This window comes from Panthera tigris, chromosome D1, assembly GCF_018350195.1.
Source record: "Panthera tigris isolate Pti1 chromosome D1, P.tigris_Pti1_mat1.1, whole genome shotgun sequence".
Taxonomy (NCBI): Eukaryota; Metazoa; Chordata; class Mammalia; order Carnivora; family Felidae; genus Panthera; species Panthera tigris.
In genome coordinates, this window is record NC_056669.1 from 16,592,387 (window position 1) to 16,618,135 (window position 25,749).

Here is a 25,749-nt window from a genome sequence, read left to right on the forward strand (position 1 = left end):
GGGGTGACGCACCGGGACGTCCCCGCCCCGGGTCTGCTCCCCGCGGCGCCGGGCTCCGGGCGCCGCCGTCCCCTTCCTCCGCGGGCCGCCGGGGTCGGTCCGGGCCGTCCTCCCCACGGCCCGCGACCGGGGCCTGCTGCCGGGGCGGGCCGGGCTCCGCGCACGCGGGGCGGGGCGGACGGGACGCGCCGAGCGGGGGCCTCTGGGAGGAAGCGGGAGCCGCCTGAGGGCCGCGGGTGAAGGCCCGGGCGGCGCCGAAGCCCCGCGCGCCGCCTCCCCCCCGGCTGGGCCGCTGCTTCGGGGAGGTCAAGCCCGGGACCCGGAGGAGCGAGCGGGTGCGCTGAGCGGTGGGCTTGCCGACAGCCTCTCCCCTTGGGCTCCGAGAGCAGCGGGAACGGGGAGAGCTGTTTGGGACCCAGTTTGGAGGGCGGGGAGGAGCTCTGAGCACAGCCCCCGTACTGTTCCTGCTGTGCCCGCTGCTTGGAAATGATCTTTGGAAATTGCCCTCACCGCAGCCCCGCCTGCTCGGCGAGCCCCATCTTGAGGCAGTGGCCCTGGATCTGACTTTCTCCCACTGAGCTAGTTTCCCCGAGCTTTCTTCTCAGCTTTCCAGGGCCTTCTCTTAAGCCTTCTCCAGCCCCTGGGACCTCGGCTCTGGCCCCGGCCGCTCCACCGGTGGGCCTTGCTGGTGGGTGGGCCCAAGCCCATTTCCCCTGCCCTGAACGTGTCCTGCCCTTAAGGAGCCACATCTCAGGGCAGACCAGGTACCAAATTAGCAGCACGCTCCATTTAAGGGGCATCAGGGTCCCAGGAGAGGGGACCTTGGAGCAGGGTCTTAAAAAATTGGGTAGGATTCCGGCAGGGGAGAAAGGCCATTTCAAGCCAAAGAAAATGTATGAACAGTTAGGAAAGTTGAGAGCAAGAATTTGGTGAGCCTGGCTACTGAGGTAGGGGTTGGGGGCAAACTGAAAAATAGCTTGTGTGGGCCAGGTGTTTGGACTCTTTGCGTAACCCAGGATTGTAGGGAGGTGATTGGTGGCTGAGATGAGGGATTAGAATGGTGTGGGGTGAGACTGAAGGCAGAGAGCGGGGAAGGAGAAGAAGGAGAAGGGGGCACAGAGGCAATACCATAGGAACAGGCTGGCAAAACGCTGGCACGAGGAGTCGGTAAGGCTGTTTCAAGTGTGTGAAGGGAGAAAGCGTTTCAAGACCCAAGAGGTCAGGTGCCTAGTGTAAATGGGGTGCTTGGAAAGATAAAGCAATAAAGTAACTAAAAGGGGTGGGGGGGGGTGAGGAGTGTATGGGCGAAGCATGAAGCACAGGCAGGATGGCCATATGGAGATGTCAAGTAGGAAGTCATCCATTCATTTATTATTTATGCCAGCCTCAAAGGCGGCTTACATAAAAGTCATAGAATAGATAAAGTGATGAAATCATTAAAACTCAGCCAACAGGACCCGAGAGCTGGGAAAAGTGGATAATTGTTACTTGAAAACGTCGGCTCAGAAAAGCCGTTGAAAATGAACACAGGACTCATCTGAGCCTGCTGGCAGCCAAGCGGAAACGACGCCTAAATAAAGTAGTTCACCAGGCTGGAACTCGAGAGAAAGGCATTCGTTGAAGGCTCAGGGGTAGTAGGAGATGAAACGGAATCCCTCGAGTAGGGGGTGTAGGGGAGGGAGTCGATCTGAAGCCAGGTCAAGGCTTTGGCAATGCTGACATTTAAGGGAAGGCTGATGCTCCCTGAGGAGAAAGGCCTTTCTGTGGCCTGCACGGGGAGATGGGAGTGGGGAGGTGTGTGTGTGTGTGTGTGTGTGTGTGTGTGTGTGTGTGGTCCATTCACAGAAGTCTTCTTACAGGGGAACAGGAAAGAAGGTGGCGTGCTAAGTCCCCCGGGCTCTGACCTTCTTTCCTACCATGTGGTGGGTTTGCCACTTGCCCAGGGCCTCTTGGGGCCCTGGTCTGGGAAGAGTACTCCAGTCAGCAGGTGAGCAGGAAGAAGCAGTTTCTGTTTCTACATTCCTCTTCAGGGTCCAGATGGTGTCTCCAAGAGGGCAGGGATCCAGACACCAGGTGTGCTAGCCCTAACTGTGCTTCAGGAGCTGTTGGCCTTGGGCGAGCCACCTCACCTCCCTGAGCTTCCTTTTTCCCATCCTAAAATAAGGGAGTCAAGCTAGATGACCTTTGAGGGTCCCCGTAGCTATAGGAGTCTAGGATCCCTTGTCTGATTTCGTTTTGCGTTCAGCAGACATTTCTTAAGTATGTGCTATGTGCCAGACCCTGTGCTAGGTTCTAAGTATGTAATTATGGACCAAAACAGACGGAGTCCCTGCTCTCATGGAGGGGGTGGGGCAGAAATGTCTGTTAATCAAATAATCATACAACAAGATATAAAATTGCATGGTAACTGCTACGGAGGGCAGAACACGATGTTCTGCGAACAAATGATGGGGGATTTAATGTAGACACGGAGTCTGTGTATTGGTGGGAAAATGTGGGTGGGATCTGGGTGCTATTTCTTCCTTCCCCTTTCCCTCTGTAGATGGACGGATCCCCTTCCTGATCCACTGGAGTTGGCCCCATAAAGGGGAGCGTCCCCTTGGGCTCTCTAGGTGAGGCCTCCATGCCATGCCTTAGGACACATCTGGGCATAGCTGAGTAGCCTGGGAAGGGGCAGGACTCGGAGAGGTCTTGATCTCTCGGGAGTGAGATTGGCTTTTCTGAGGGTGGGGAGGGTACAGAGTCAGCTACCAGGCCTAAGATGAAGTCGGTTTACATGATCTACAGTACAAGCGACCGTGGGCAGCCAGAGGGAGGATCTGTGGGAAGTGGGTGGAGTCTGGCAGTGGCCAGCCTGAGCTCCAGGCAGGCAGTCAGCAGAGTGGTGGTGGTGGTGGGGGGGGTGGCGGGGTGGGGGTGCGGTGAGCGGGACAAAGACCTCAGTCCCCGGGAAGGGTGTGAGAGTCTGATAAGGCTCTCGACTTGGGTATCCAGGGTCAGGCCTGGATCTCAGGAAGCTCGAAGTCCAGCAATTCAGACGGGCCTGGGTTCTGAGCCTGTGCAGAGGCTGAGCCCAGTAGCCGAGCCCCAGCTCAACCCTTCTTGCTCTCAGGGCCTTTATACGTCACCATGGAAGCTCAGCAGGCAGTGGTCCTCCATCCAGAAGGCATGGACAGCTGTTCCAGGGCATCTCTGCATCTGGTAAAGAGACTGGCTGCTCAGTCAGCCTGAGGAGAGGGGCGGAGTGGGATCCTAGTGATGGGGATTGATGGGGGGCGAGGGGGGGGGGAGTTGGGTCTGGAGGGAGAAGCAGGCAGGAAGAAGGAGGCAGAGAGGATCCATCAACTCCCCTCACCCCATCGTCCACCTGTCCGTGTATCCCTTCCTGCAACACTTGTGCAGTATACTCTTAGCGCACTTAGCGTATACAAAGCACTGGTGGGGGGGATATATCACATCTGCCCTCAACAAACCGGGGGTCTGACATTCAGGTGGCGATTGTGCACACACAACCACACAACCAGTCAACCCAGGTTTGGTGTCACTTGTCTCACGGCTCACCACTCTCTGCCATGGGCGTTCCAAACTCTCTGGACAGTCTTGTCTGAGGGAGTCCTCTGTGCACAGCATCGTTCTGGGTCTCGGTATCCTGGTCCTGTGATTCGATTCTGCTGCCTGACCCTACCACCTCCCTGGCCAGCCCTAAGCTCCTGCATCTTCCAGCCCCTTTCCTTGACCCATTCCCCTTGCCTTCCCATCCAGAAGCTGTCCAGCGCTATCGCCGGAATCTGGCCGAGTGGTTCAGCCGACTGCCCAGAGAAGAGCGCCGGTTCGGCCCGACTTTTGCACTAGACACGGTCCATGTAGACCCTGTGATCCGCGAGAGCAGCCCAGATGAGCTGTTTCGCCCAACGGCAGAGCTGGCCCTGGAGCATCAGCCACCCCTAGCCGGTCTCCCCGCACTGGCTCTGTCCCAGCTCTTTGACCCAGATGCCTGTGGGCGCCAGGTGCAGACAGTGGTGCTCTATGGGACAGTGGGCACGGGGAAGAGCACACTCGTGCGCAAGATGGTCTTGGACTGGTGTTACGGGCAGCTGCCAGCCTTCGAGCTGCTCATCCCCTTCTCCTGCGAGGATCTGTCCTCCCTGGGCCCCGCCCCCGCCTCCTTGTGCCAACTTGTGGCTCAGCGCTACACGCCCCTGAAGGAGATTCTGCCCCTGCTGGCTGCTGCTGGGTCCCGCCTGCTCTTTGTGCTCCATGGCTTGGAGCATCTCAACCTCGACTTCCGGTTAGCCGGAACAGGGCTTTGCAGTGACCCCGAGGAGCCAGAGGCGCCAGCTGCCATCATTGTCAACCTGCTGCGCAAATACATGCTGCCCGAGGTGAGTGGCCCCCTGCCTCACCGCTGCTGCCCCTAACTTGCCTCCTAAAGACCTGTGTGTCCCGAGCCCTTGTGTTTTATTGGTGTGGGGGCATAGGTTCTTGGTTAGTTCAAAGCTGCCCCTCCGCTTCCCAGCTGTGTGTCTTTAAGCCAGTCAGTAACTTCCCCAAGCTCTGTTCCTTCTCTCCTAGAGCTATACTCAACTGAGACACTGCATAGGAAGTACTTTAACACGGTGCCCTGGATCCTAGTGGAGGCTCAGTAATTGTTAGTTATAATTATTATAGTCGCCATCATTTTCTTTTTTTTTTTTTTTAAGTTTTTATTTATTTGAGAAAGAGGGGGGAAGAGAGGGAGAGAGCGAATCCCAAGCAGGCTCTGCGCTGACTTGGGGCTTGAACCGATGAGCCATAAGACTGTGACCTGAGCCGAAGTTGGATGCTTAACCACCTGAGCCACCCGGGTGCCCTGTGGGCATCATCATCTCCATCCTGGGACACTCAATCTTCAGGGGCTCTCTGGAGAGTGAGGCCATCAGGACACAAAGGTCTTGCTTAACTCTCAACCGTGCCATTCCCAGGCCAGCATTCTGGTGACCACCCGGCCCTCCGCCATCGGCCGAATCCCCAGCAAGTATGTGGGCCGCTATGGCCAGATCTGTGGCTTCTCTGATACCAACCTGCAGAAGCTCTACTTCCAGCTCCGCCTCAACCAGCCAGACTGTGAGTACGGTGCTGGGGGTGCAGGGATCTCGGCCACGCCAGCTCAGCGTGACAATCTGGTGCAGATGCTCTCCCGGAACCTGGAGGGGCACCACCAGATCGCCGCCGCCTGCTTCCTGCCCTCCTATTGCTGGCTTGTCTGTGCCACCTTGCACTTCCTGCACGCTCCCACGCCGGCTGGACAGACCCTCACGAGCATTTACACCAGCTTCCTGCGTCTGAACTTCAGTGGGGAGATGCTGGACAGCACTGACCCCTCCAAGCTGTCCCTAATGGCCTATGCAGCCCGAACCATGGGCAAGTTGGCCTACGAGGGGGTGTCGTCCCGCAAGACCTACTTCTCCGAAGAGGATGTCCGTGGCTGCCTGGAAGCTGGCATGAAGACTGAAGAAGAGTTCCAGCTGCTACGTGTCTTCCGCCGGGACGCCCTGAGGTTTTTTCTGGCCCCGTGTGTGGAACCAGGGCGCCAGGGCACCTTTGTGTTCACCGTGCCTGCCATGCAGGAATACCTGGCCGCCCTCTACATCGTGCTGGGTTTGCGGAAGACGACCCTGCAGCGGGTGGGCAAGGAAGTGGCCGAGCTCGTGGGCCGCGTCGGGGAGGACGTCAGTCTGGTCCTGGGCATTGTGGCCAAGCTTCTACCCCTGCGAGCCCTGCCTCTGCTCTTCAACCTGCTCAAGGTAACGGCCCAGCACCCCGGGCTCTCAGCCCCCCTATCCCCCGTTCACCCCCTTGCTCCTCTCCCAGAAGGAAACCGCCACTTCCTGTGTAGCTGTGAATCTTCTTCTTGACTCTGGTTTCAGATTTGGGCAATCTGGCTTTTAGTGGGATTGAGACATAAGGGAAGGGGGAGCAGGAAACCACAGACTGGGGAAGGCTTGATGGCTGGGAGGAGGATGTGAGGGCGCGGGCACTTTAGTCACAATCCTATGACCCTAATGACGGTTTTCTTTTTGCCTCTCTTCTGGCCTTTGTCGGTGGGAGGCAGGAGTCGCGCTACAGTCCAGGGTCTGGCCTCTTCTTTGCAGGCCCAGAAACTCCAATGTATCTGTTCCCTTGGAGGTGGTTAGACTCCGGGAATGATGACTCATTCTAACTAAATCACCAGAGACAAGTTTATAAAGCAGATGCCGTTTTATTCATTTATACCAGGAGGAGAAATGGCATTGATAATTGGCTTAGGATAGCGCAGGCCTGCTCCAGAGTCCAAATTACAGGCCCAAGGACTGTGCTGTGAGCAGGGCAGACGTGCTAAGTTTTTGAGGGGAAGAAGGATCCACCTTCTGGTGATGTCTACCAGGTGTCTTGTGAATGAAATCTTATTATGATCCCTTTTTAGAATCCTAAGAAAAATCGTAAGAGACCGAGGCTCACAGAGGCTAAGTAACTTGCCCAAGGTCACCCAGATAGTAAGCGGGATAGCTGGGATCTGGGTCCAGGTTTAGGAGTCTGAACCCTGTGCTCTCTCTGCCAAACTTTACTGGTGTGTGATAGATATTTCTGTTAAGCTTTGGTGCCTTGCTAGGTAACCCTGGTCCTCTCTAGGAATGCATCAGTAACTCTTCTTTGGGAGGTAGAACCCTGGTCAGTGCTGGCAAAATGTTAACAGGTTTTCCTCTTTATAGGCACCGAAGCATAATGTTTAGGAGCAGGGATTCAGTAATTCAGCTATATGGGATTAAATCCAGGCTCTGCCACTTACTAGCTGTGTGATCTTGGACAAGTTACTTAACTGCTATGTGCCTCCAAGTCTTACTTGTTAAATGGGGATAACAGAATCTATATCATTTGGCCTAATATGAGGAGTAAATGTATTCATCCTCAGGATCTGATACGTAATAAGTGCTATTTATTGTTCGTTAGACAGAAAAACAGGCTCGGGAAGCCCACCCTTTCCCACACCATAGGCTCAGACGGGAAGGTAATGGCCATTGCTCAGGCCAGCCCAGCCCTTTGAGGATGTGTTTGCCTTGTCTGGGTTACAGTGAGAGGCTGTGGTCTCCTGACAGGATTCCAGAAGCCCCTCAGTGCACCAAATTGTTAGCACCACAACTCCGGCCCTCTGGGAGGGAGGGCTGCTGAGCAGAATGCTGGTCCGATTTGTTTCTTCACAAGCCTATTGACTCAGCTTCGCAGGGTGACATTTTCTCATGTCACCATGTGACTGTTGAGGGAGGAGCGCTATAACCTCCATGGCAGAGACCTGACCTGTAAAAAGGGAAAAAAGAAACCAAACCAGCCGTTAGAGGAGGTGTCAGAAAACAACCTCGTGGCTCCTTGCCAGAGCCACGGGCCCTCCTTGCCTTGCACCAAGGCAAGGACGGGAGACGATGTCCCAACCTCCTAAATGTTTCCCCAACAAACATTTGAGTGCCTGCTGTATACCAGGCAATGTGTTAGGTTCTGGGGAAGGACCAATGAACCAAACCCCAGATTTCCGCCCTTTCTGGTCTTCCAGGGGGAACACAAACATGTCCCTGTGACCGTGTGATTTAAAACTATGGTTTGGCACCCGGGTGGCTCAGTTGGTCAAGCGTCCGACATCAGCTCAGGTCATGATCTCACAGTGTGCCAGTTCGAGCCCCCCCATCGGGCTTTGCCACTGTCAGCACAGAGCCTGCTCCAGATCTTCTACTCCCCTCTCTGTCCCTCCTCGACTTGCATGCTCTCTCTCAAAAATAAGCAGAACATTAGAAAAAATGAAAACTAAAAAAAAATAAATAAATGAGATTTATGGTAAGTGCCTGGAAAGCAAAGTTGCAGGTGCTGTGAAAATGTGTAAGTGGGGGACCTGATGGGTGTGTGTGTGTGTGTGTGAAACACTTCTCTGCAGGAAGAGCATTTAACCTGACCCTGGAGCATAGCCAAGGAGAAGAATTGGGGAGGGGAGTCACCCCAGAAAGAGAATACAGCTTTGAAGGAATGGAACCGTGGTACTGTCGAAAAATAATAATAATGACAAAAACCGAAAGGACAGAAGCAGAGCGCGTGAGCGTAAGAAGTCTGTAGCTGAAGGCAGTGTGGCTGGCAGGGCCTCGAAGGAGCAAGAGCGACATCAGTCTTTGTTGCTGGGGTGACCGTGATGATGTGGAAGATGAGGATATCTTCGTAGCAGCACCTAGCCTGGTACCAAACCAAATGCAAAATAGATATAAATTCCTTCCCACCACCGGGCTTGCAAATGTATGGGGTGTCTGGGAGAAAGAATTTCCTAATGTCAGGAATGTAGGACACAAGTATCGAGAGGTGGCTGTGGAAAGGTCAAATTGGGGCCAAATTATGACAAGTTTTCTATTCCGCGTGGGCAGTGGGGAGCCACGGCGGGTGCTGCCGTGGGGGAGTAGTATGATCAGACAAATCGTGCTGGGGGTTTAAGAGAGACGGTGAGGCCGGATGGGCAGGGAGAATGCACCTTCCGCTGAGCTTTGAAGGCCGAGCGGGCACACAGGAGGCTGCAGCACCGTCCCCGTGTCCCCTCCCAGGTGGTTCCAAGAGTGTTTGGGCGCGTGGTGGGTAAGAGCCGCGAGGCGGTGGCCCAGGCCATGGTGCTGGAGATGTTCCGAGAGGAGGACTACTACAACGACGATGTCCTGGACCAGATGGGTGCCAGTATCCTGGGCGTGGAGGGCCCCCGGCGCCATCCAGACGAGCCTCCCGATGATGAGGTCTTTGAGCTCTTCCCCATGTTCATGGGAGGGCTTCTGTCCGCGCACAACCGGGCCGTGCTGGCTCAGCTCGGCTGCCCCATCAAGAACCTGGATGCCCTGGAGAACGCCCAGGCTATCAAGAAGAAGCTGGGCAAGCTGGGCCGGCAGGTGCTGCCCCCATCAGAGCTCCTGGACCACCTGTTCTTCCACTATGAGTTCCAGAATCAGCGCTTCTCTGCTGAGGTGCTCAGCTCCCTGCGCCAGCTCAACCTGGCCGGTGTGCGCATGACACCCCTCAAGTGCACAGTGGTGGCAGCTGTGCTGGGCAGCGGGAGGCACGCCCTGGATGAGGTGAACTTGGCCTCCTGTCAGCTGGACCCTGCCGGGCTGCGCACACTCAGGCCTGTCTTCCTGCGTGCCCGGAAGCTGGGGTGAGGACCCGCCTTCAAGCATGGGCCGGAAGTCAGGAGAGGGTTGGGGGTGAAGAGGTGGGAAGAGAAGGTGCTGGGGAGACCAAAGGTAGTGAGGAAGGACCAGGGGGCGGGACGAGGAAGTCTGGGGTGCGTGGAGGTGACAAGCAATAGAAGGGAGGGCTGCGTGGGCTTTGAGAGGCAGGATGGTGAGAAAAGGGCATGGTGGGTGGGCAGGCTTCATGCTGAACTCCTCCCTTGCTTCTCACCTCCCCTCTGGCCACTTTCCGTCCCAGCTTGCAACTCAACAGCCTGGGCCCCGAGGCCTGCAGCGACCTCCGAGACCTGCTGCTGCACGACCAGTGCCAGATCACCACGCTGCGGTGAGTGTTTCGGGACCGGTGGGGGAGGGCTGGAGGGAGGCTCTGGCCATCCTGCTGGCAGGCTAAGGTCAACGGTGAGCCTCCCGCCTCAACACACCTGGCGCTGGCCCACCCCTGGTGTGGTGAAGGGGGTGGGGGCCTAGACCCCGTCCTGCCGCCCAGGTCCAGTACAAGCAGCGGGGTGGAGGAAAGCTGCCACCGGGAATAGGTGCCTCTCTGGTGGCTAAAATCAGCGTGGGTCCGGGGAATAATAGCCAGGCCGGTTGCCTGGCAACAGTGCCGCTGATGCTCTCCCAGGATTTTCCCTGTCGCCTCACAAGGATGACCCTAATGCCGGGCACTCAGCAGATGCTTCCAAAGCGCTGACTGGTTTACTAGGAACCCAGAAGCCTGGTTGGAGTAAGAGGAGGTGAATGAAGAGGGGGAGGGCAAGGGGCAGGGCGGTCTGGGGAGGAGGTGAAAAAAGGAAGGAGAAGAGAAGTGGTAACGATGAAGAGAGGTGGGTCAGCAGAAGAGAATGGAAGGAAGGAGGAGAAGCCAGCCCCCACCCTGCTCTGCCTCCTGTGCGCTCTACCACACCCCTGTTTCTCGGTGCTCTTCTCCCCGGCCCGCACACCTTTGTGTCCAGGCTCCCCCCACCCCAGGCCGTGTATCCTTTCGGTCCAAGTCCCGCCGCCCAGCGCAGGGCATCTGTCGTGGGCCCTCATAACGTTGGGGTGCTTGTGGCCGTAGGCTGTCCAACAACCCGCTGACGGCGGCCGGTGTGGCCCTGCTGCTGGAGGGGCTGGCCGGAAACACCTCACTGACACACCTTTCCCTGCTGCATACGGGCCTTGGGGACGAGGGCCTGGAGCTGCTGGCCACCCAGCTGGACCGTAATCAACAGCTGCAGGAGCTGAACGTGGCCTACAATGGTGCTGGCGACACAGCGGCCCTGGCCCTGGCCCAAGCTGCCCAGGACCACCCCTCCCTGGAGCTGCTGCAGTGAGTCTTGTCCTCGGTGCCAGCCCCCCATCCCAGCCCTTCAGTCTCCCTCCTGTCTCCACTGCATTCTTCCTGCCCTAGGGCCTACCCTCTACCCCTGCCTTCTCTCTGGTCCTCACGGACCCGCTTCGGAACCGACCCACGCCTTGCCCCGCCCCGATTCCCTACTACCGTTTCTCTTCGAGTCCTAGTGGCTGCATCCCTACTGTCCCGGATCCTGCTGAATTTAGATGTCATCTCCACCTCCTGTTGGCCACCCCCCTCCATCTCTGGCTCATCTCACACACCCCATCGCATTCCAGAGCCAGGGGAGGAGTCGTGAGGACCCCCCAGGCTCTGTCCCGTCCACCCTCTGCCCTCCTTCTCAGAGCCCCGCTGAATGGCATCTTCTATTTTCTCTCCTTCTAGCCTCTACTTCAATGAGCTGAGCTCAGAGGGCCGCCAGGCCCTGCGGGATGTGGGGAGCACTGCTAAAGGTGGTGCCCGGGTCGTGGTATCGCTGACAGAGGGGACAGCAGTGTCTGAGTACTGGTCGGTGATCCTTAGTGAAGTCCAGCGGAACCTCAACAGCTGGGATCGCAGTCGTGTCCGGCGCCACCTTGAGCTGCTGCTTCGAGATCTGGAAGACAGCCGAGGGGACACCCTTAACCCCTGGCGCAAGGCCCAGCTGCTGCGAGTGGAGGGTGAGGTCAGGGCCCTCCTGGAGCAGCTGGGAGGCCCTGGAAGCTGAAGCAGTGGCGGCAGTCACCGAGCTATGTGACCCCTGGCCCCAAGACCCTTCCCTCTGTGGCCTCCTGGTTTGCACTACTACTTCCAGAAAGATCCCTGTGGGGCTGGAGGTAAAGGATAGGGCACAACTGTGCCAGTTGCTCTCCCGGGGCGTGTCCAACCATTGCTCCCCCAAGTCTGGAATTGCCAGGGTCATGGAACGTGCCTCCTTCCATTCAGCTAGGGCTGAGAAAGACTCTTCATGTGGCATCTTGGCAGCCAGTCGCCCTGTGGCACCACCAACCTTACCTCCATCCTCTCGAGGAGCTTCCGAGTGTGCCACCAGGGGGCGCACTTCTCCCACCCGCCTCACCGGTGGTGTTGCCAAGCAGATGCGTTGGAGGGCCTCCACCTTCTGCCTTTCTGCTCATCAGAGGACACGGAGGATGCCCGGAGCCACTTTCCTCTCTTGTTGGTGCCTTCTCCTCACCTTCACGCCCCCTTTCTCACAATCGTACTTATGCTCAGTGGCTCCGAGGGGCCTGTGCACTGCCCTGCTTCTATTAAAAAGCTGTGTCTTCTACCTACTATGGCCTCCTTCTTGCCTGATGCTTTCAAGAAGGGGCGCTCTTTTCGGACCACTTTCTGTTGTAGGTGGTTCTTGGACGCTAGGTTCAGAGGCAGCAAGGGCTGGGGGTGGTCTAGGAACAAGATACTGGGGTGGGAGGAGGTCATGCTGGGCTATAGGATTTCTATCACCTTTTCAAACATACCTATCCCAGGCTTGGCATTATCGTGACCAGCAACCTACCTTTGTCCGCCCAGAGCAGAAGCTGGGACCGCAGCAGTCTCCAGAGAAAGTTGGGGCCCAGGAATGGGGGCAGGAGGAACACACATACTTCCCCCTGGGGGATAAGACTCCTCCCGTTAACCATTACCTCACTGCTCCTAAGGCAGTGTCTTTAAGGAGGCGGGACGTGGCAGGTTAGGTGGGAGGGTCAGCTGTTTTTCATGGACCTTGTCCCTACCCTGAGCACTGGGTCACTGATCCAACTATGGAAGCAGCTGCAGGTAGGAGACTGGGAGAAATCCTCTGCTGGGGACTTGAGAGGGTAGTTGAGAGGGCAGATTGGGAGGCCAAGGCTTTGGGACCAGGGTGTACTTGATGTTGGGGCTTGGTGCCCGGAGGCAAATAGATGGTGAGTTAGAAGAGAAGAGGTGAGTGGATAGGTCTGTCTTCCTGGTCCACGCCCTGTCCTGATATGCTCAGATTTCTGTGGACTGGGAGGCAAAGGGAAGAGAGAAGAAGGGAAGGTCTTTCTGGAGCAGAATGGAGGGGGCAAGTTCTAAATTTGGGGGTTCACCCAAGTCCTTTCAGTTAATGACTGTGAAAGAGGAGTGGGGGGGAGGGAATGCGCCCCTCCTCTCCTCATCCCTTCTTTGCCCAGCAGATCTTCAGGACACAGCCTCGTTAACTCTGTAAGTGCCATGCTGGGAAGGATTGGGGCAAGGGGCGGAGGAGATCCAAGGTGGGGAAGGCCTTCATTCGCACCTCAAGTAGAGACCGGGACCAGAGTCCCGATGTCAGCTTGCTCCTACCTGTGTCCCTTGCCTCCTTGCAGGAAGTTTGAGTTTAACCCAAAGCAGGGCATTGATAATCCTGTCCTCTCTCTGGCTGAAGACCTTGACCCCTCCGGTAACCCCCTCGCCCTGGGCAACCATTCCCTTTCCCCAGAGATACCACAGCTCCTCACCGGCCTCCCGTCTCCTTGGTAACCACTCCACTCGGCCTCCCTCTGATAGCAGCCTGGTGGGGAGTAACTGTGTGGAGGTAGGAGGGGTTTGGGTGTTTTCTTCTGTCCAAGCCACTCTTCCCACATTTGGGTCTTTGGCCCCACTGCCCAATACTTAACTGGGTAGGAGCCTGCCCAGTGCCCTATCACAAGGGTAGCGTCTGCCGGGCACAAGGCGGCTTGTATTTGGGCCATGCCCCCTCTTCCTCCCCCTTTTCTGTTGCCCACACCCCCTTCCAGATCTCTGGAGCCTGGAGCGGCCTCGCTTCTGTCTGCTGAGCAAAGAGGAGGGCAGGAGTTTTGGCTTCCACCTGAGACAGGAGCTGGGCAAGGCTGTGCCTGTGGTGTGCAGGGTGGAGCCGGGCACATCTGCCCAGCGCCAGGGTCTTCGGGAAGGGGACCGGATCCTAGGGGTGAACGACCACGTTGTGGAATGTGAAGACTATGCTGTGGTGAGGTTGGGCTGGGGCTTCCCTGTGGCGCAGAACATCTCTTAGCACCTCAAGGAGAGAGAAAGTCACTTCCCTGGATAGATGGGGGCAGTCCCTAAGCCTCAACCTCCCCTACCTTCCAGGATTTAGGGCTGCCCAGGTTGGGATGATCCGGAGGGTTGGTTCCAGGGGGTATAGCTCAGGGGTAGAGCATTTGGCTGCAGACAGCTGGTCCCAGGGAGGGGGCGCTGGCAAGAGGGGCCCCTCCCAACCTCCCCCTGCATGCCCTCTCTTTAGGTGGTGCGCCGTATCCGGGCCAGCGGTCCGCGGGTGTTGCTGACAGTTTTGGCGCAGCACGTGTATGACGTGGTTCAAGCTCGGCAGGGGAACAGTGCCCACCTGTCTCCTACTCTCGGCCCAGGGGTCCGGCCCCGACTGTGTCACATAGTGAAAGATGAGGGCGGCTTTGGCTTCAGTGTCACCTACAGTGAGCCCCGAGGCTCGGGAGGGAGGTCAAGAGCGGGATCTCAGCCCAGTTCTGGGCAGGTGGCAGATGGAAACTTACTTGTTTTTTTTTTTTCCCCCCGGCTTCCAGGTTATCAGGCTCCTTTCTGGCTGGTGCTGAGCACTGGAGGAGCAGCTGAGCGGGCCGGGGTGCCTCCTGGGGCCCGACTGCTAGAAGTGAATGGGGTCAGCGTGGAGAAGTTCACTTATAACCAACTCGGCAGGAAGGTATGGCCGGCTGTCTTCCCCCATTCGGGCCTCACCCCTCTGGGCCCGGGGGCCACGCCTCAGGCAGCAGATTCCTCCCCCTCGCGCTCATCTTCTCATCTGACCTTGTACCTCCTGCCATGCTTCCCTTCACAGTTCCTGCTAGGCTCTTCTCTCCCCCACCCTTAGTGCCTCCTTCCTGGGGCTTGGAGGAGGGCCTGGCTCTGCCCTCCCTACCCAGCTGGTTGATGCCGATGCCCTGCTGGGCCCCTACAGCTTTGGCAGAGTGGAGAGCAAGTGACCCTGCTGGTGGCCGGGCCGGAGGTGGAGGAACAGTGTCGCCGGCTGGGAATGCCCCTGGCTGCGCCCTTAGCGGAGGGCTGGGCGCTGCCCACCAAGCCGCGCTCTCTGCACCTACAGAAGGGGCCCCGGGGCTTTGGGTTCCTGCTTCGGGAGGAGAAAGGTCTTGACGGCCAACCCGGTGAGTGGTAGTCCCGGAGGCGTGTAGGGAAGGTGTGTGTTAAACCTGTTCACATTCGACTCTCAGTGCATATAAGTGGTATCCCCGGCTGAACCCCAGCCCTGAGCCTCCTCCTACTGTGTCCCCGCCCCCCCCCCCCCCCGGGGTTAGTCCCTGTGTGCCCACAGTGGCCTGGGCTGGCCCTGGGGTTAGCAGGGAAGGGGCCATGAGGATGTTTACGTCCTAGGACAGTTCCTGTGGGAGGTGGACCCAGGACTGCCAGCTGAGAAAGCCGGGATGCAGGCTGGGGACCGGCTGGTGGCTGTGGCTGGGGAAAGTGTGGAGGGGCTGGGCCACGAGGAGACAGTGTCCAGGATCCGCGCGCAGGGCTCTTCTGTTTCCCTCACTGTTGTCGACCGTAAGGCTGACCGCTTCTTCAGCATGGTGCGAGCTGAGGGCCGGGGGCTGGAGTGGGGGCAGGAATGGAGCAGGGCTCCGGTAGGGGGGAGAAGCAAAAAAGAAAGGTTTGTTCTGTCTGCCTCCTTCCAGGTTCGCTTGTCCCCACTTCTCTTCTTGGAGAGCACAGAGGCTCCTGCCTCTCCCCAGGAAAACTGCTCGGCCTCTCTGGTTGAAACCAAGGACCTACCAGTTGAAGACACAGCCATGCCTCTTGTCCCGTGTGGCTCCCGCCAGTGCTTCCTGTACCCTGGGCCTGGTGGTGGCTACGGCTTCCGGCTTACCTGTGTGGCCAGTGAGCCTCATCTCTTCGTCTCCCAGGTGACTTATGCCCTATGGACCTCGGATCTTTCCAGTCCTTTGCCTCCTAATGAGCCATCATCTGCTTCCCTCCCAAGGTCTTAGAGCATCCAGCGACTTTTCCACGGTGTCCCATGTTCTGTAACCCCCCTCTTCACCAGGTGACCCTAGGAGGCTCAGCTGCCCGGGCGGGGCTGCAAACGGGAGACGTGATTCTGGAGGTGAATGGGTATCCCATGGGTGGAGAGAATGACCTGGAAAAGCTTCAGCAGCTGGTTGAGGCTGAGCCACCCCTCTGCCTGAAGCTGGCCGCCAGGTCCTGCCGGGGCTTCGAAGCCTGCGATCGCCCAGGGTTTGGAGAGGTAAGAAAGTAGGGACAGACGGGCAGTGAGCAGCCAGAGAAAGAGCCCAAGAGGAGGGCTACAGGGTGAAGCAGTGTGAGGCATGCAGGTTGGGACTTTAGACCATGGTAGGTGGGGACAGAAGGACCCAGGGAACAAGCCACATCCCTGGCCGGTCCAGTGGGGGTGGGGGCAGGGACAAGGAACTCTTCTGATCCTTGAATGACCTTCTGTCTTCTCTCTCTGCTCAGGACGGGGCTCTAGCCTCAGAGCTGCTGTAGTCCTCCTCCGCTGGACACAGATCTGCCCAGTGGCCTTTCCGTCTTCACTCTCCGGCTAGTGATGGTAGGAGCTGAGAAGCTCTCTTTAAGCCAGAACTGCAGCTCTAGGATTCCGGACACCCCCAATCACAGGATTGCCCAAGGTCTCCCTCCCTTCCTCCCAGAAGAGGGTGTGGCCAGAGGCCTCCGGCAGGCCCACTAGGGGGCCTAGGAGCATCGGGTTGTGTCCCTGGGATGAACTTCCCGCCCGAAAACGAAGAATGGTGTGATTTCGTGATTTGTAATAAATTAGACCCTTTCCCAGCACAGAGCTCCTAAAACCCTTGGAATTTCCGAAGTAGTAAGATGACAAAGGTGTCTTCTGTTACTCGTAACAAGCCCCTTTCAACTACATCTGACTTTATTAATTAAGGAAGTGATTTTTGGAAAGCACCTAAGGTTGGGGGACTGGTTGCCAGGGGAACCCACCACGTGATTAGAGAGGGTTGGAACTTTCAGCCCCGCCCCGCCCCACCCCCACCCTGGACCTCCCGGGAGGGGAGAGGCACTGGAGGTTGAATTAATCACCAATGACCAATGGTTTCACTGCTCGTGCCTCCCTAGTGAAGCCTCCATAAAAAAAACCCCCCAAAAGGACGGGGTTCAGGGAGCCTGGAGGTGCTGGCCAGGTGGTGTACCCAGAGGGGGCATGGAGCTCCCACGCTCATGCCTTGTCCCGTTCCTACTTTCATCTGGCCGTTCCTGACTTGTGTCCTTTATAAAAAACCGGCAATCTAGCGATTAAAAGGTTTCTCTTGAGTTCTGTGAGCCGCTCTGGCAAATATTGGAGCCCAAGGAGGGGGGGGGGGGGGAGCGGGGTCGTGGGAACCTTTGTGTTTTGGCCAGCTGGTCAGAAGCACAGGTGACAGCCGCTGGCTTTTGAAGTGGGGCCGGTCTTGCGGGGCTGAGCCTGAGGGATCTGATGCTCTCTTCACGTCAGTAGTGACAGAACTGAGTTAAGTTGTAAGGCACCCGGCTGGTGTCCACAGAACTGTTAGGGGATTTCTTGGTGTGGGAAACCAACCCCCCCCCCCGCCCCCCACATTTGACCAGAGGTGAAATAGTACTGGGAGGGTTGTAGTAAAATAGAGGAGAATCCCAGGGTTTTTTTTCCCTTTTTAGGTGGGCTGTGGGCTGGCTAGGATTGAAGCCATCTGGAACTTGCCCTAGGCATGACGCCAGGAGACTCGGGTATATTGCAAGAATTTGGAGACAAGTTACACCTTCCTCTGCAACCTGAGGATTGTGCGGGCTGGTGGCTGGTTACTGTTAGTCTATTATAGAAATGGCCTTTCTCCTACAAATCTGGCTGCCTGTGTTGGGGGGGGGGGCGGGACGTGGTTTGGAGGGACCAAAAAAGCTCCAGACCCAAGGCATGGGACCCAGTTTCTCTAAAAGAGAGTTGAGACCTTACCGAATTTCTCTCCTCTCGTTCAGTCTTCGGAGTAATGGGTCAGCCCAGAACCAAGCTGCCCCGTAAGAGGTCCTCACCTCTGCCAAAAAGCCACAGCCCACAGTTCTGCTGAGTTCCACATGGAGACAGCTTTATTGCTGGAGCTTCCCAGAGCCCCAGGGGCTAGAGGCTTACAGCTTCACAGATCCAGGGGGTTGAGTCCAAACTGGCGGAGCCGCTCCTTGTATTGGGTATGAAGTCTCAGCACGGCCCCATCCCACTGAGGCTTCACTGCTCTCAGCTTGGCCAAGAGTTGGTCCAGGCTGCCCTGCAGACACCAAGCTTCAGGCCCCAGGAAGGGAGAGGGCAGCGTGAGGGGTGCCCCAGGCTAGTCTGTGAGCTCTCCTTTGCCAGTGGCTTCTGGGAGCTTTTACACTTAGTGGGCGTGGTTGCATCCCCTGGTTGTCTGCCCTCAAGACAGAGCAGATTTCCTTGTGGAGATGCTGCTTCTCCTTCCCCCGGTCTGTCACTGTCATACTAGTTGGGGTTTGGGGGGATGGGGGGGTGCTGGGTACTGGGGTGGTTGGGATTCAAACAGGGGTGCTTACGTGTAAGATTTCCTCGTACTTGGCCTCTATGTCTGCCACGTGTGCCCGAAGCTGAGCCAGGGTCTGGTCCCGCTCTCTGAGGGCCTGCTCTGCCCCTTCCCGTGCGGCCTCAGCCTCCCTCTGGCACGTCTCTGTGGGGCCGGGCAGAAGGAGAAAGAGGATTGGGTAGTGACACCCTACCTGTGAACAGAGTCTCCAAAGGTACCTAAAAAGCGGAACTTAAATGGGATCATTCCAGACTCCCCCAGTATCACCAATTTTCCCGCAGCCCGTATGAAGAGCGGACATGTACCTCTAAGGTTCAGTAGAGAGAGTAGTGGCATTGGGACAAGAGATGTGGGTCCAGAGTTTGGTTGTCGCTTATTGACTACCTGTGTAACCTCAGGCATGTCTCTCTCTGAGCCTAAGGTTCTTCATCTTTAAAGACAGAATGATCCAAACTTTACAGGCTTACTGTGAGTTGAATGCGAGCATATAGGGGGAAATGTATAGCATATACAGGAGGTGCTCCATAAATGCTGATCGAATTTAAATTCCAGACAAGGCAAGGATGAGGAAGGGCATTCAGGGTCTGCATGGCAGATAAGCAACTCTTAGGTATCTGAGACTATTTTAGGTTAAACTGAGGCTATTTTAGGTTAAGAAAACTTTGAGACCACAATTGTGAAAGATCTTATGTGCACGCTAACATAGCTCAACTGTGTCCTGTAACCAAGAGAGAAAGGAAAAACTTCCTGTTTTTTACATTTTTGCTTATCTGGAAGGTTTATTCCTTTATGTAGCAAGTACTTATGTAGGACTGAGCATGCATGAGGCATTGAAGATATGGACGTAAGTCTAATATCTTTCCTCAGTTTCATTGCGAAAATCAGCTGAGAGGGAGTATGTTTTGCCCATGACAGACATGGCAGTGGTGGGGAGAAAGATCTGGATTTGGAGAGACCATTGAGAGAGGAAGATGGGGTAAGAGACTTAGGTCTTTTTTTAGTTACAACCTAAGAGGTTTTTGCCATCTTGAACCCTCTGCTCCAATCTTCCATGGTGGGAGAGTTGATGGGGAAAAGGATAAGAGAGGGCGCATGGGTGGCTCAGTCGGTTAAGTGTCCAACTTTGGCTCAGGTCATGATCTTGCGGCCCCTGAGTTCGAGCCCCGCTTCGGGCTCTGTGCTGACAGCTCGGAGCCTGGAGCCTGCTTTGGATTCTGTGTCTCCCTCTCTCTCTACCCCTCCCCCGCTCACTCTCTCTCTTAAAAATGAATAAATGTTAAAAAAAATTTTTTTTTTTTTTAAAAAAGGAAAAGGGTAAGAGAGCCTAGATAGCAGTCTTCTAGAGAAGGACTTTTTTTTTTTTTTAATGTTTATTTTTGAGAGAGAGCACAAGCAGGGCAGGGGCAGACGGAGATGGGGACAAAGGATCCAAAGTGGGCTCCATGCTAACAGCAGTGAGCCTGATGCGGGGCTCAAACCAACGAACCGTAAGATCATGACCTGAGCCGTCATCAGATGCTCAACAGACTGAGCCGCCCAGGGTTCCCTAGAGAAGGACCATCGTAAGCCCACCCCTGCAGACTTGGACCCTGTCAGTGCCCCTTGGAGAGACAGGGGTTAGGGAGTGGGGATCCTACCCAGCTGCTCCCGAAGGCCCCTCACTTCTTCTTCCAGCTGCCTGCTGCGGGTCTCCATTTCCTTCTGCAGGACTTGGCACTGACGACTCATCTCTGTGGTGGGGACAGAGGGTCCCAGGTGTGGATGGAGTGGTGGAGAAAGGAAGGGACATTGTGGGCAGGGAGGGCCTTCTTGGTCCAGTGGGACAGGAGCATAAAGGCCGCCTTGGTGGTTCTTGTGATTCTGAGAGGCTGGCCGACCCCGAAAAGCTGGGGAAGAGCTAGGAAACAAAACTCCTTCCCCCATTCCAACTCAGTACCTAGACAGTAGCCCTTCTCCCCACTCACTCCCATGGGATGAATGAGATAAAGGCCATGACTGCATTTTTTAATCCACAAAGCACATGGCATCAGGCATCCGGGAAGGTTCCTGCCTGGGATCCCGGGAGGCTGTCCTTCGTTTCCTTCAGGACCCTGCCCAATTCATGCCGAGCCGGGAAGGTTAAAGTTAGGCATGGCAGACGGACATCTTTCTTGTTTCACTTCCTTGTATCCTCTGGCCCTCTTGGCTGTCCTTTTCCAGGCCCCTGTCTCCTGCCCGCCTGCCTGACCAACCACACACACCTGCATAGACGGCCTTCCCCTCACTTCGGGCCTCTTCCAACTCAGCCTCTAGCACTCGCAGCCTCCACCTCAGCTGGTCTTCAGAAGCCTTGGCTCGGCGGGCCTCGTCCCTCCTCAGAGCTGTGAAAAGTCCCAGAGCCGTCCTCACCACTGGCTGGGGGTCCCACGTGGCCCCGTGGGCTTGATGGACCGTGCCCACCTCTGGGAACCCGGTGGCAGGCTTCCAGCCTTTCATTTTCCCTCTGGGTTGGTCGGTTTGTCCCTGGAATGCCATGAGCTTTTCCTTACTAAGGGAAATCCCCCTCTATGTTCTGCTTATAAAAACTAGCTATCATCACCAACCCTCCCGGCCCAACCCTTCCTCGAAACGTCGGTTCTTCCTCCACCAGAGGATTGGCAGGGGTCACCTCAGCCTCCCGCAAACAGCTCTAAGCCTCCGAGCCTGTGACGATGTGAAATGCACCCCCCCCCCCCCCCGCCCACCTCTGTTGTCCTGAGCTTCCACTTTCTTACCCAAGTGGTCTTGGAGCAACTCCTTTTCCAGCACTGCCAGCCTGTGTGCGGATTTGGCTTCCACATCTGCCTTGGCAAGTTGGCAAAGCCTCAGCTTGGTCTCCTTGGACCTTTAGGAACTTATCATGATCTCAGCCTCCCTCACTTCTCCCCATCCTCATCCCACGCCCTGAACTTTCTTCCTGCAGGAGATCTGAGGACCTTTCAAGGAGGGATTTCTGATGGCAGGGTTCCCTGCTGTGTCCTGGCAGCCCAGCCCAGGGTAGGTACTCAGAATATGTGTAATGAATATATAGGGAAGGCACAAAGCCAGAAGGGCAGCACAGAGTGGGTATATGCCGGTTTCCCCAATTTCCCAGCTCCATGGAACGTGGAGGGAAGATATCGGGGGAGAGGGTCCTGAAGGCTCTATCTTGTCATGCAGAGGGCTGAATTCTCTCTGGAGCACCTCTGCTTGGTGTCTAAGCCAGAGAATGGAGAAGCAGGAGGCGCTCACCTCCATCCACCCTGACTCACCAGCACCCACGTTCTTTCTCTTCTTCTGTGACCCAGCTTTCATCCCTTTTCCTTTGGTCTTAGATGGCATCTCCTTGCTGTCCTGGGGAAGGAGAGGACTTGTATTGAAGACTGCACATGGGGTTGCTTTCCTGACCCCTAGATCGAACCAGGAGTCCCAGGAGAGTTAGAGCTCTAGTCTCTGAGCATGTCTCTTATACCTTCCAGAAGCTTCTGTTCTTGGTCTCCTTGGGCCTTTAGGCAAGCCTGGGGTAGGGGGAAGGTAGAGCTGTTTCTTTCTACCAGTAAGGTTCTATGTACAGAAATCATTCCCCTCTACCCTCTATTGGAGAAAATAAACCTCAGTACTTGTCTCTTCCCTCTTTCCGTCATCCTTACCCTGCCTCGTCCTACCTGTAGGATCCTCTCTTGCTTCTGTTGTATTTCCCTGTAGGGTGACCCACTCATGGAGAGGGGCAGAGAAATGGCCCAACCAGCTAGGAGCCTGAGGAGGAGCCTGGGTTCTGGGAGCCAATCCAGGGTGACAAATTTCCTTTGAGGGCAGGACTGAGAACTGGAAGGTTGGGTTTCGGGAGGCCGAGTGTTGTCCAGGTAACTGGGAAACACGGAGTCAGAGACAGGTGGAATGGGCCAAGTACAAAGCTTAAAATAGCAAGGTCCCAGAGGGTCAATTCTTCAATTCTCTCCTTATCCCTACGTTCTAAATGTAGTTTGAGGAGAAAGGGCTTTGGAGCCCGGTAACTATGCTTCATTTCCATGTAGCACCGCCTGAGGTTTGGAGACTTACAAGTTACAGATTTACACATCTGATATGGTGCTGTTATGCTGATACAGAGGAAAAGAGCTCAAAGTAGCCATTTGGGGCAATTTACATCCCTAGGGCTGATCAGCAAATGACATTATTAGGCTTGGGGAAGGCATTCTGTAGCATACAAGGGAAAGAAATGCAGGAGAAGGGAGTTGAGAGTGTTTCTCGCATCGGAGAAAGGAGACACAGAGGAAAGATAGACCCACGGACTCCAGGCTGCTGACATAGAGGCTACAAATGTAGAAGAAAGGATACTGGTTAGAGACAAGAGCCATGGGTTCTAGTCTCCCCTCCAGTTATGTAAACTTGGCAAGCCATTTAATTTTGCTCAGCTTCAGTTTCCTGGTCTTTAAGTCTTTGATTCTGTAAATCCTGTAAGGCCTGGGTTTCAACTGGGCATTCACAGGGCTATCTTCCCTTGTGGAGACTTAATTTATTGATCTTCCCCTATTCCCTTATGAGGCTGGTTTTCAGAGACAGGTGCTCAGAAACTACTTTGCTGGGCTCTCTGTGGTATTGAGTTTGTCGGGGCTCCCTCTAGTGGACTTGCTTGACGCCCCCCCCTCCACCCCCCCCCCCCCCCCCCCGCCAGGCTCCTAAATTTTTCTACTTAAATTATTGATGGTGCCTCCCTCTTGGGGATACTTTCTAGCATCTTGCTGGAGTCATGAATGGCTGGAAAAACGACTTTGGGGGAAGGAGTATGGTGAGCGACCTGCCCTTGTGGGGCAGCCTCTACCCTCCTTCCAGCCCTGTTGCTATTCTGGAGCCTTGTCATCTGTCTGCCACCTGGATCTCTGGGCACCATACTGGCTAGAATGAAAACAGCAAAAACGTCAGGGATTTCCCCCTTGTGGATTAAGGAAGCTGCAGACTTTTTTTTAGCTATTTCTCTCTATCTCTGTCCCCCTCCACACTTCTGTTCAATTGCCTGTTGTCAGCTTGCATTTATTCTTCCCCCAGAACCGTTTCCCCCTGCATTGGAATGCAGTAGAGTTTCTTGCACTGGTCCTCCTCATCTAGAAGCCTCATTGGGGTCATTTGCCACGGAATGATCAGTTTCTCTGTTATGCTGATGCATTCATTGGATGGCATTTTGAGGACAGAATTTACAGAATACAAACGACATATCACGCCTTGGAAGAGCATTTACTTTTCAAATATGTTCAGTCAACCAACCGACATTCAGGTGCAGAATGAGGATGTGGTCTGGGTGAAGGTGAAATGTAATAAAAGTGCCTCATGTCACATGATGTGATGGTACAAACTGAGCCAGCTCTAGAATAACCAAGAATAAGAATGACACTGTGATCAACAATCCAATCCCATCTTGAGTACACTTTGAAAATAAGCCAAGTAAAAATTATTAAACAAACAAAAAAAAAGGCCAAGCTTTCCTTCTTTTTTCATTAACGTTAAAATTTTTTTTAATGTTTATTTATTTTTGAGAGAGAGAGATAAAGACACACACAGAGCGTGAGTGGGGGAGGGGCAGAGAGAGAGGGAGACACGGAATCTGAAGCAGGCTCCAGGCTCTGAGCTGTCAGCACAGAGTCCGACAGGGGGCTTGAGCCCGCGAACCGTGAGATCACGATCTGAGCTGAAGTCGGATGCTTAACCAAATGTCCCTGATTTCTTTTTAAAATTCATTTATTTTCTGAGAGAGAGAGAGAGAGAGAGCGAGAGACCAAGAGTGTGAGTGGGAGAGGGGCAGAGAAAGAGGGAGACTCCCAGGCAGGCTCTGGTGCTGCCAGTACAGCGCCCATGCGGGGGTTCAAAGTCACCAACCTGTGGGATCATGACCTGAGCCGAAGTTGTCGCTCAACTGACTGAGCCACCCAGGTGCCCCACTCATTAACTTCAGTTTAGAAGTGAAAATAGGAACTATCACCAGACAGAACTCTGTCCATCTGGGAGTGTTTAAGGGATATAGAGGAGAGAACTGTCACTCTGCTTTATTCAAATATGCGAGGTAGGTCATTTGTATATTTAAAGAAATATGTCTTCTTCAGCAGAAACAAAGTACAAACTATACAATTTGTACAAACAATACAAGTTGATGATGGAGGGGGGAAATACCCTGTGTACCTACACTGTGTTAGGTACTGTGGAAGACCAAAGTCAACAAGACAGTATGGCATGAATTAATGTATGGTAGCTGTAAGAATAAATGGTTATGGAAATTTAGAGGAGGACAGGGTTATTTCTAGCTGGAATGTCTGGTTATTTCTAGCTGAATTCTGAAGAATGGATTGAACTTCGGTAGCACACTTTAGGCAGAGGGAATGCTCTGAGCAATGTGGATGGAAAAAAAAAAAAAAGAATTGTGGTATTTTGTGATTCGGTCAGTCACCCAGCATAGTATGTGCATTGATATTATATAAAACTGCAAGGTAGTTTGGAGTTAGATCATGACTGTTAATTTCATTCAGGAGACCATTAGCAGTGTTTAAAGGTTTCTTTCTTTTCTTTTCTAAAAAAATTTTTAATGTTTATTTTTGAGAGAAAGAGAGAGAGGGAGACACGGAATCTGAAGCAGGCTCCAGGCTCTGAGCTGTCAGCACAGAGCCCGATGCGGGGCTCGAACTCACAGACCGTGAGATCATGACCTGAGCCGAAGTCAGACGCTTAACCGACCAAGCCACCCAGGCGCCCCTTCTCTTTCTAACTCTACTGATAGGAAACAATAATGGACTCCTTAATCAATCTTAGATAAAGGCCACTGAATTGCAGAATAAGGAGGTCTGACGGATAGGTCTTTGAGTCCAGAGATATTCCCCCCCCCCCCCCCTTACTGGGGCACACAATAAACTCAATTCCTTAATCAGTCAAGGGCTTTGTGGAGGACCCAGGTGGGAGGATCTAAGAGGGAACTGAGTACTTACGGACACGCTAGAGCCTGCAAGCTCCCCAAGAAGAGGCTCAGAATTAACAAATTAGGTCAGGGCACTTCCTTCTTCAGGAAGAAAGTTCCCTTTTTTCATAGTTTTTCCAACGAAGCTTTTAGATTAGAGAAGTGGAAATGACTGGAAACTGCTTTTGTTTCATGAGAGGAGTCCTCCTCGGGCTAGGGCTCGCAGCTGTCTTTCTGTGGTCAAGGCCTGGTGCTGGGGATGCTAACCTGCGGTGCAATGCGCTGAGCCCGGGGAATCTTAAGCACATACCCAATTCCCAGAAAAGGAACTAGTGTTCAGAAGCCAAAAAAGGGGGAAATGTTTTGTTTTCAGAAGGTCAAAGGGCCTGGAAGAAGAGCTTGCGGCCTAAGTGTCTTAAGCCTTTCTGGAGTGTTCTTAATCAGGCTGGAACAGTCTGCAGTATTCGCATTCCTGTCCCTCGGTGCCGACTTAATGAGTTTAAAACACCAAAGGGGTGGGGAAATAACTTCCGTTTTTCTCCCACGATGTTTAGAAGCAAATGACTTTAAGCTCAATTTCCTTATTTATCAGGTATGTGGCGGAAGACTTGACGTTAAGTTTCTTTCTACGGCTAGCTGTCCTAATTTAAATACCCCAATCACCCCTCAAAGAGCGCCAACCTAACAACCCACAAGGAACATGGAGGGCTCGCCTTCTGTCTAACGCGCAGACTCCACCCCAGACCCCGCCCCTTCCTTTCCCGGATTCTCCAGCAGAGGGCG

At 54.8% G+C, this 25,749-nt stretch overlaps 3 protein-coding genes across 10 annotated transcripts; 2 read left to right on the forward strand and 1 right to left on the reverse strand.

Moving 5' to 3' along the window:
* Positions 1-249: 249 nt before the first annotated feature.
* NLRX1 (NLR family member X1) lies at positions 250-11,257 on the forward strand. Of its 2 annotated transcripts, XM_042958372.1 has the most exons (10): positions 250-335; positions 1,860-1,987; positions 2,543-2,612; positions 3,113-3,201; positions 3,763-4,382; positions 4,962-5,783; positions 8,586-9,181; positions 9,457-9,543; positions 10,276-10,527; positions 10,936-11,257. In XM_042958372.1, the coding sequence occupies exons 2-10, from the start codon at positions 1,918-1,920 to the stop codon at positions 11,255-11,257; spliced, it is 2,928 nt and encodes a 975-aa protein (XP_042814306.1). In that variant the 5' UTR covers positions 250-335; positions 1,860-1,917. The 2 variants fall into 2 exon arrangements, with proteins under 2 accessions (XP_042814306.1, XP_007072950.2); XM_007072888.2 differs by lacking the exon at positions 250-335 and having other exon boundaries at positions 1,799-1,987.
* A 1,466-nt stretch (positions 11,258-12,723) lies between these two features.
* On the forward strand, positions 12,724-16,476 carry PDZD3 (PDZ domain containing 3). Its single transcript, XM_042958373.1, is given in 9 exon segments — positions 12,724-12,990; positions 12,992-13,480; positions 13,757-13,946; positions 14,055-14,191; positions 14,447-14,651; positions 14,878-15,074; positions 15,180-15,407; positions 15,548-15,748; positions 15,979-16,476. Coding segments are annotated over 9 exon segments (1,944 nt in total). The 3' UTR covers positions 16,009-16,476.
* Positions 16,477-17,574: 1,098 nt separating this feature from the next.
* On the reverse strand, positions 17,575-25,667 carry CCDC153 (coiled-coil domain containing 153). 7 transcript variants are annotated; one of them, XM_042958374.1, is made up of 8 exons: positions 25,660-25,667; positions 24,998-25,011; positions 21,305-21,386; positions 20,789-20,854; positions 20,276-20,395; positions 19,673-19,765; positions 18,049-18,179; positions 17,575-17,768 (listed from the first exon to the last, which is right to left on the reverse strand). In XM_042958374.1, the coding sequence occupies exons 3-8, from the start codon at positions 21,372-21,374 to the stop codon at positions 17,640-17,642; spliced, it is 609 nt and encodes a 202-aa protein (XP_042814308.1). In that variant the 5' UTR covers positions 21,375-21,386; positions 24,998-25,011; positions 25,660-25,667; the 3' UTR covers positions 17,575-17,639. The 7 variants fall into 7 exon arrangements, with proteins under 7 accessions (XP_042814308.1, XP_015393769.2, XP_015393826.2 ...); XM_015538283.2 differs by lacking the exons at positions 24,998-25,011; positions 25,660-25,667 and adding exons at positions 21,505-21,550; positions 21,698-21,723; XM_015538340.2 differs by lacking the exons at positions 24,998-25,011; positions 25,660-25,667 and adding exons at positions 21,505-21,550; positions 21,683-21,697.
* Positions 25,668-25,749: the final 82 nt, after the last annotated feature.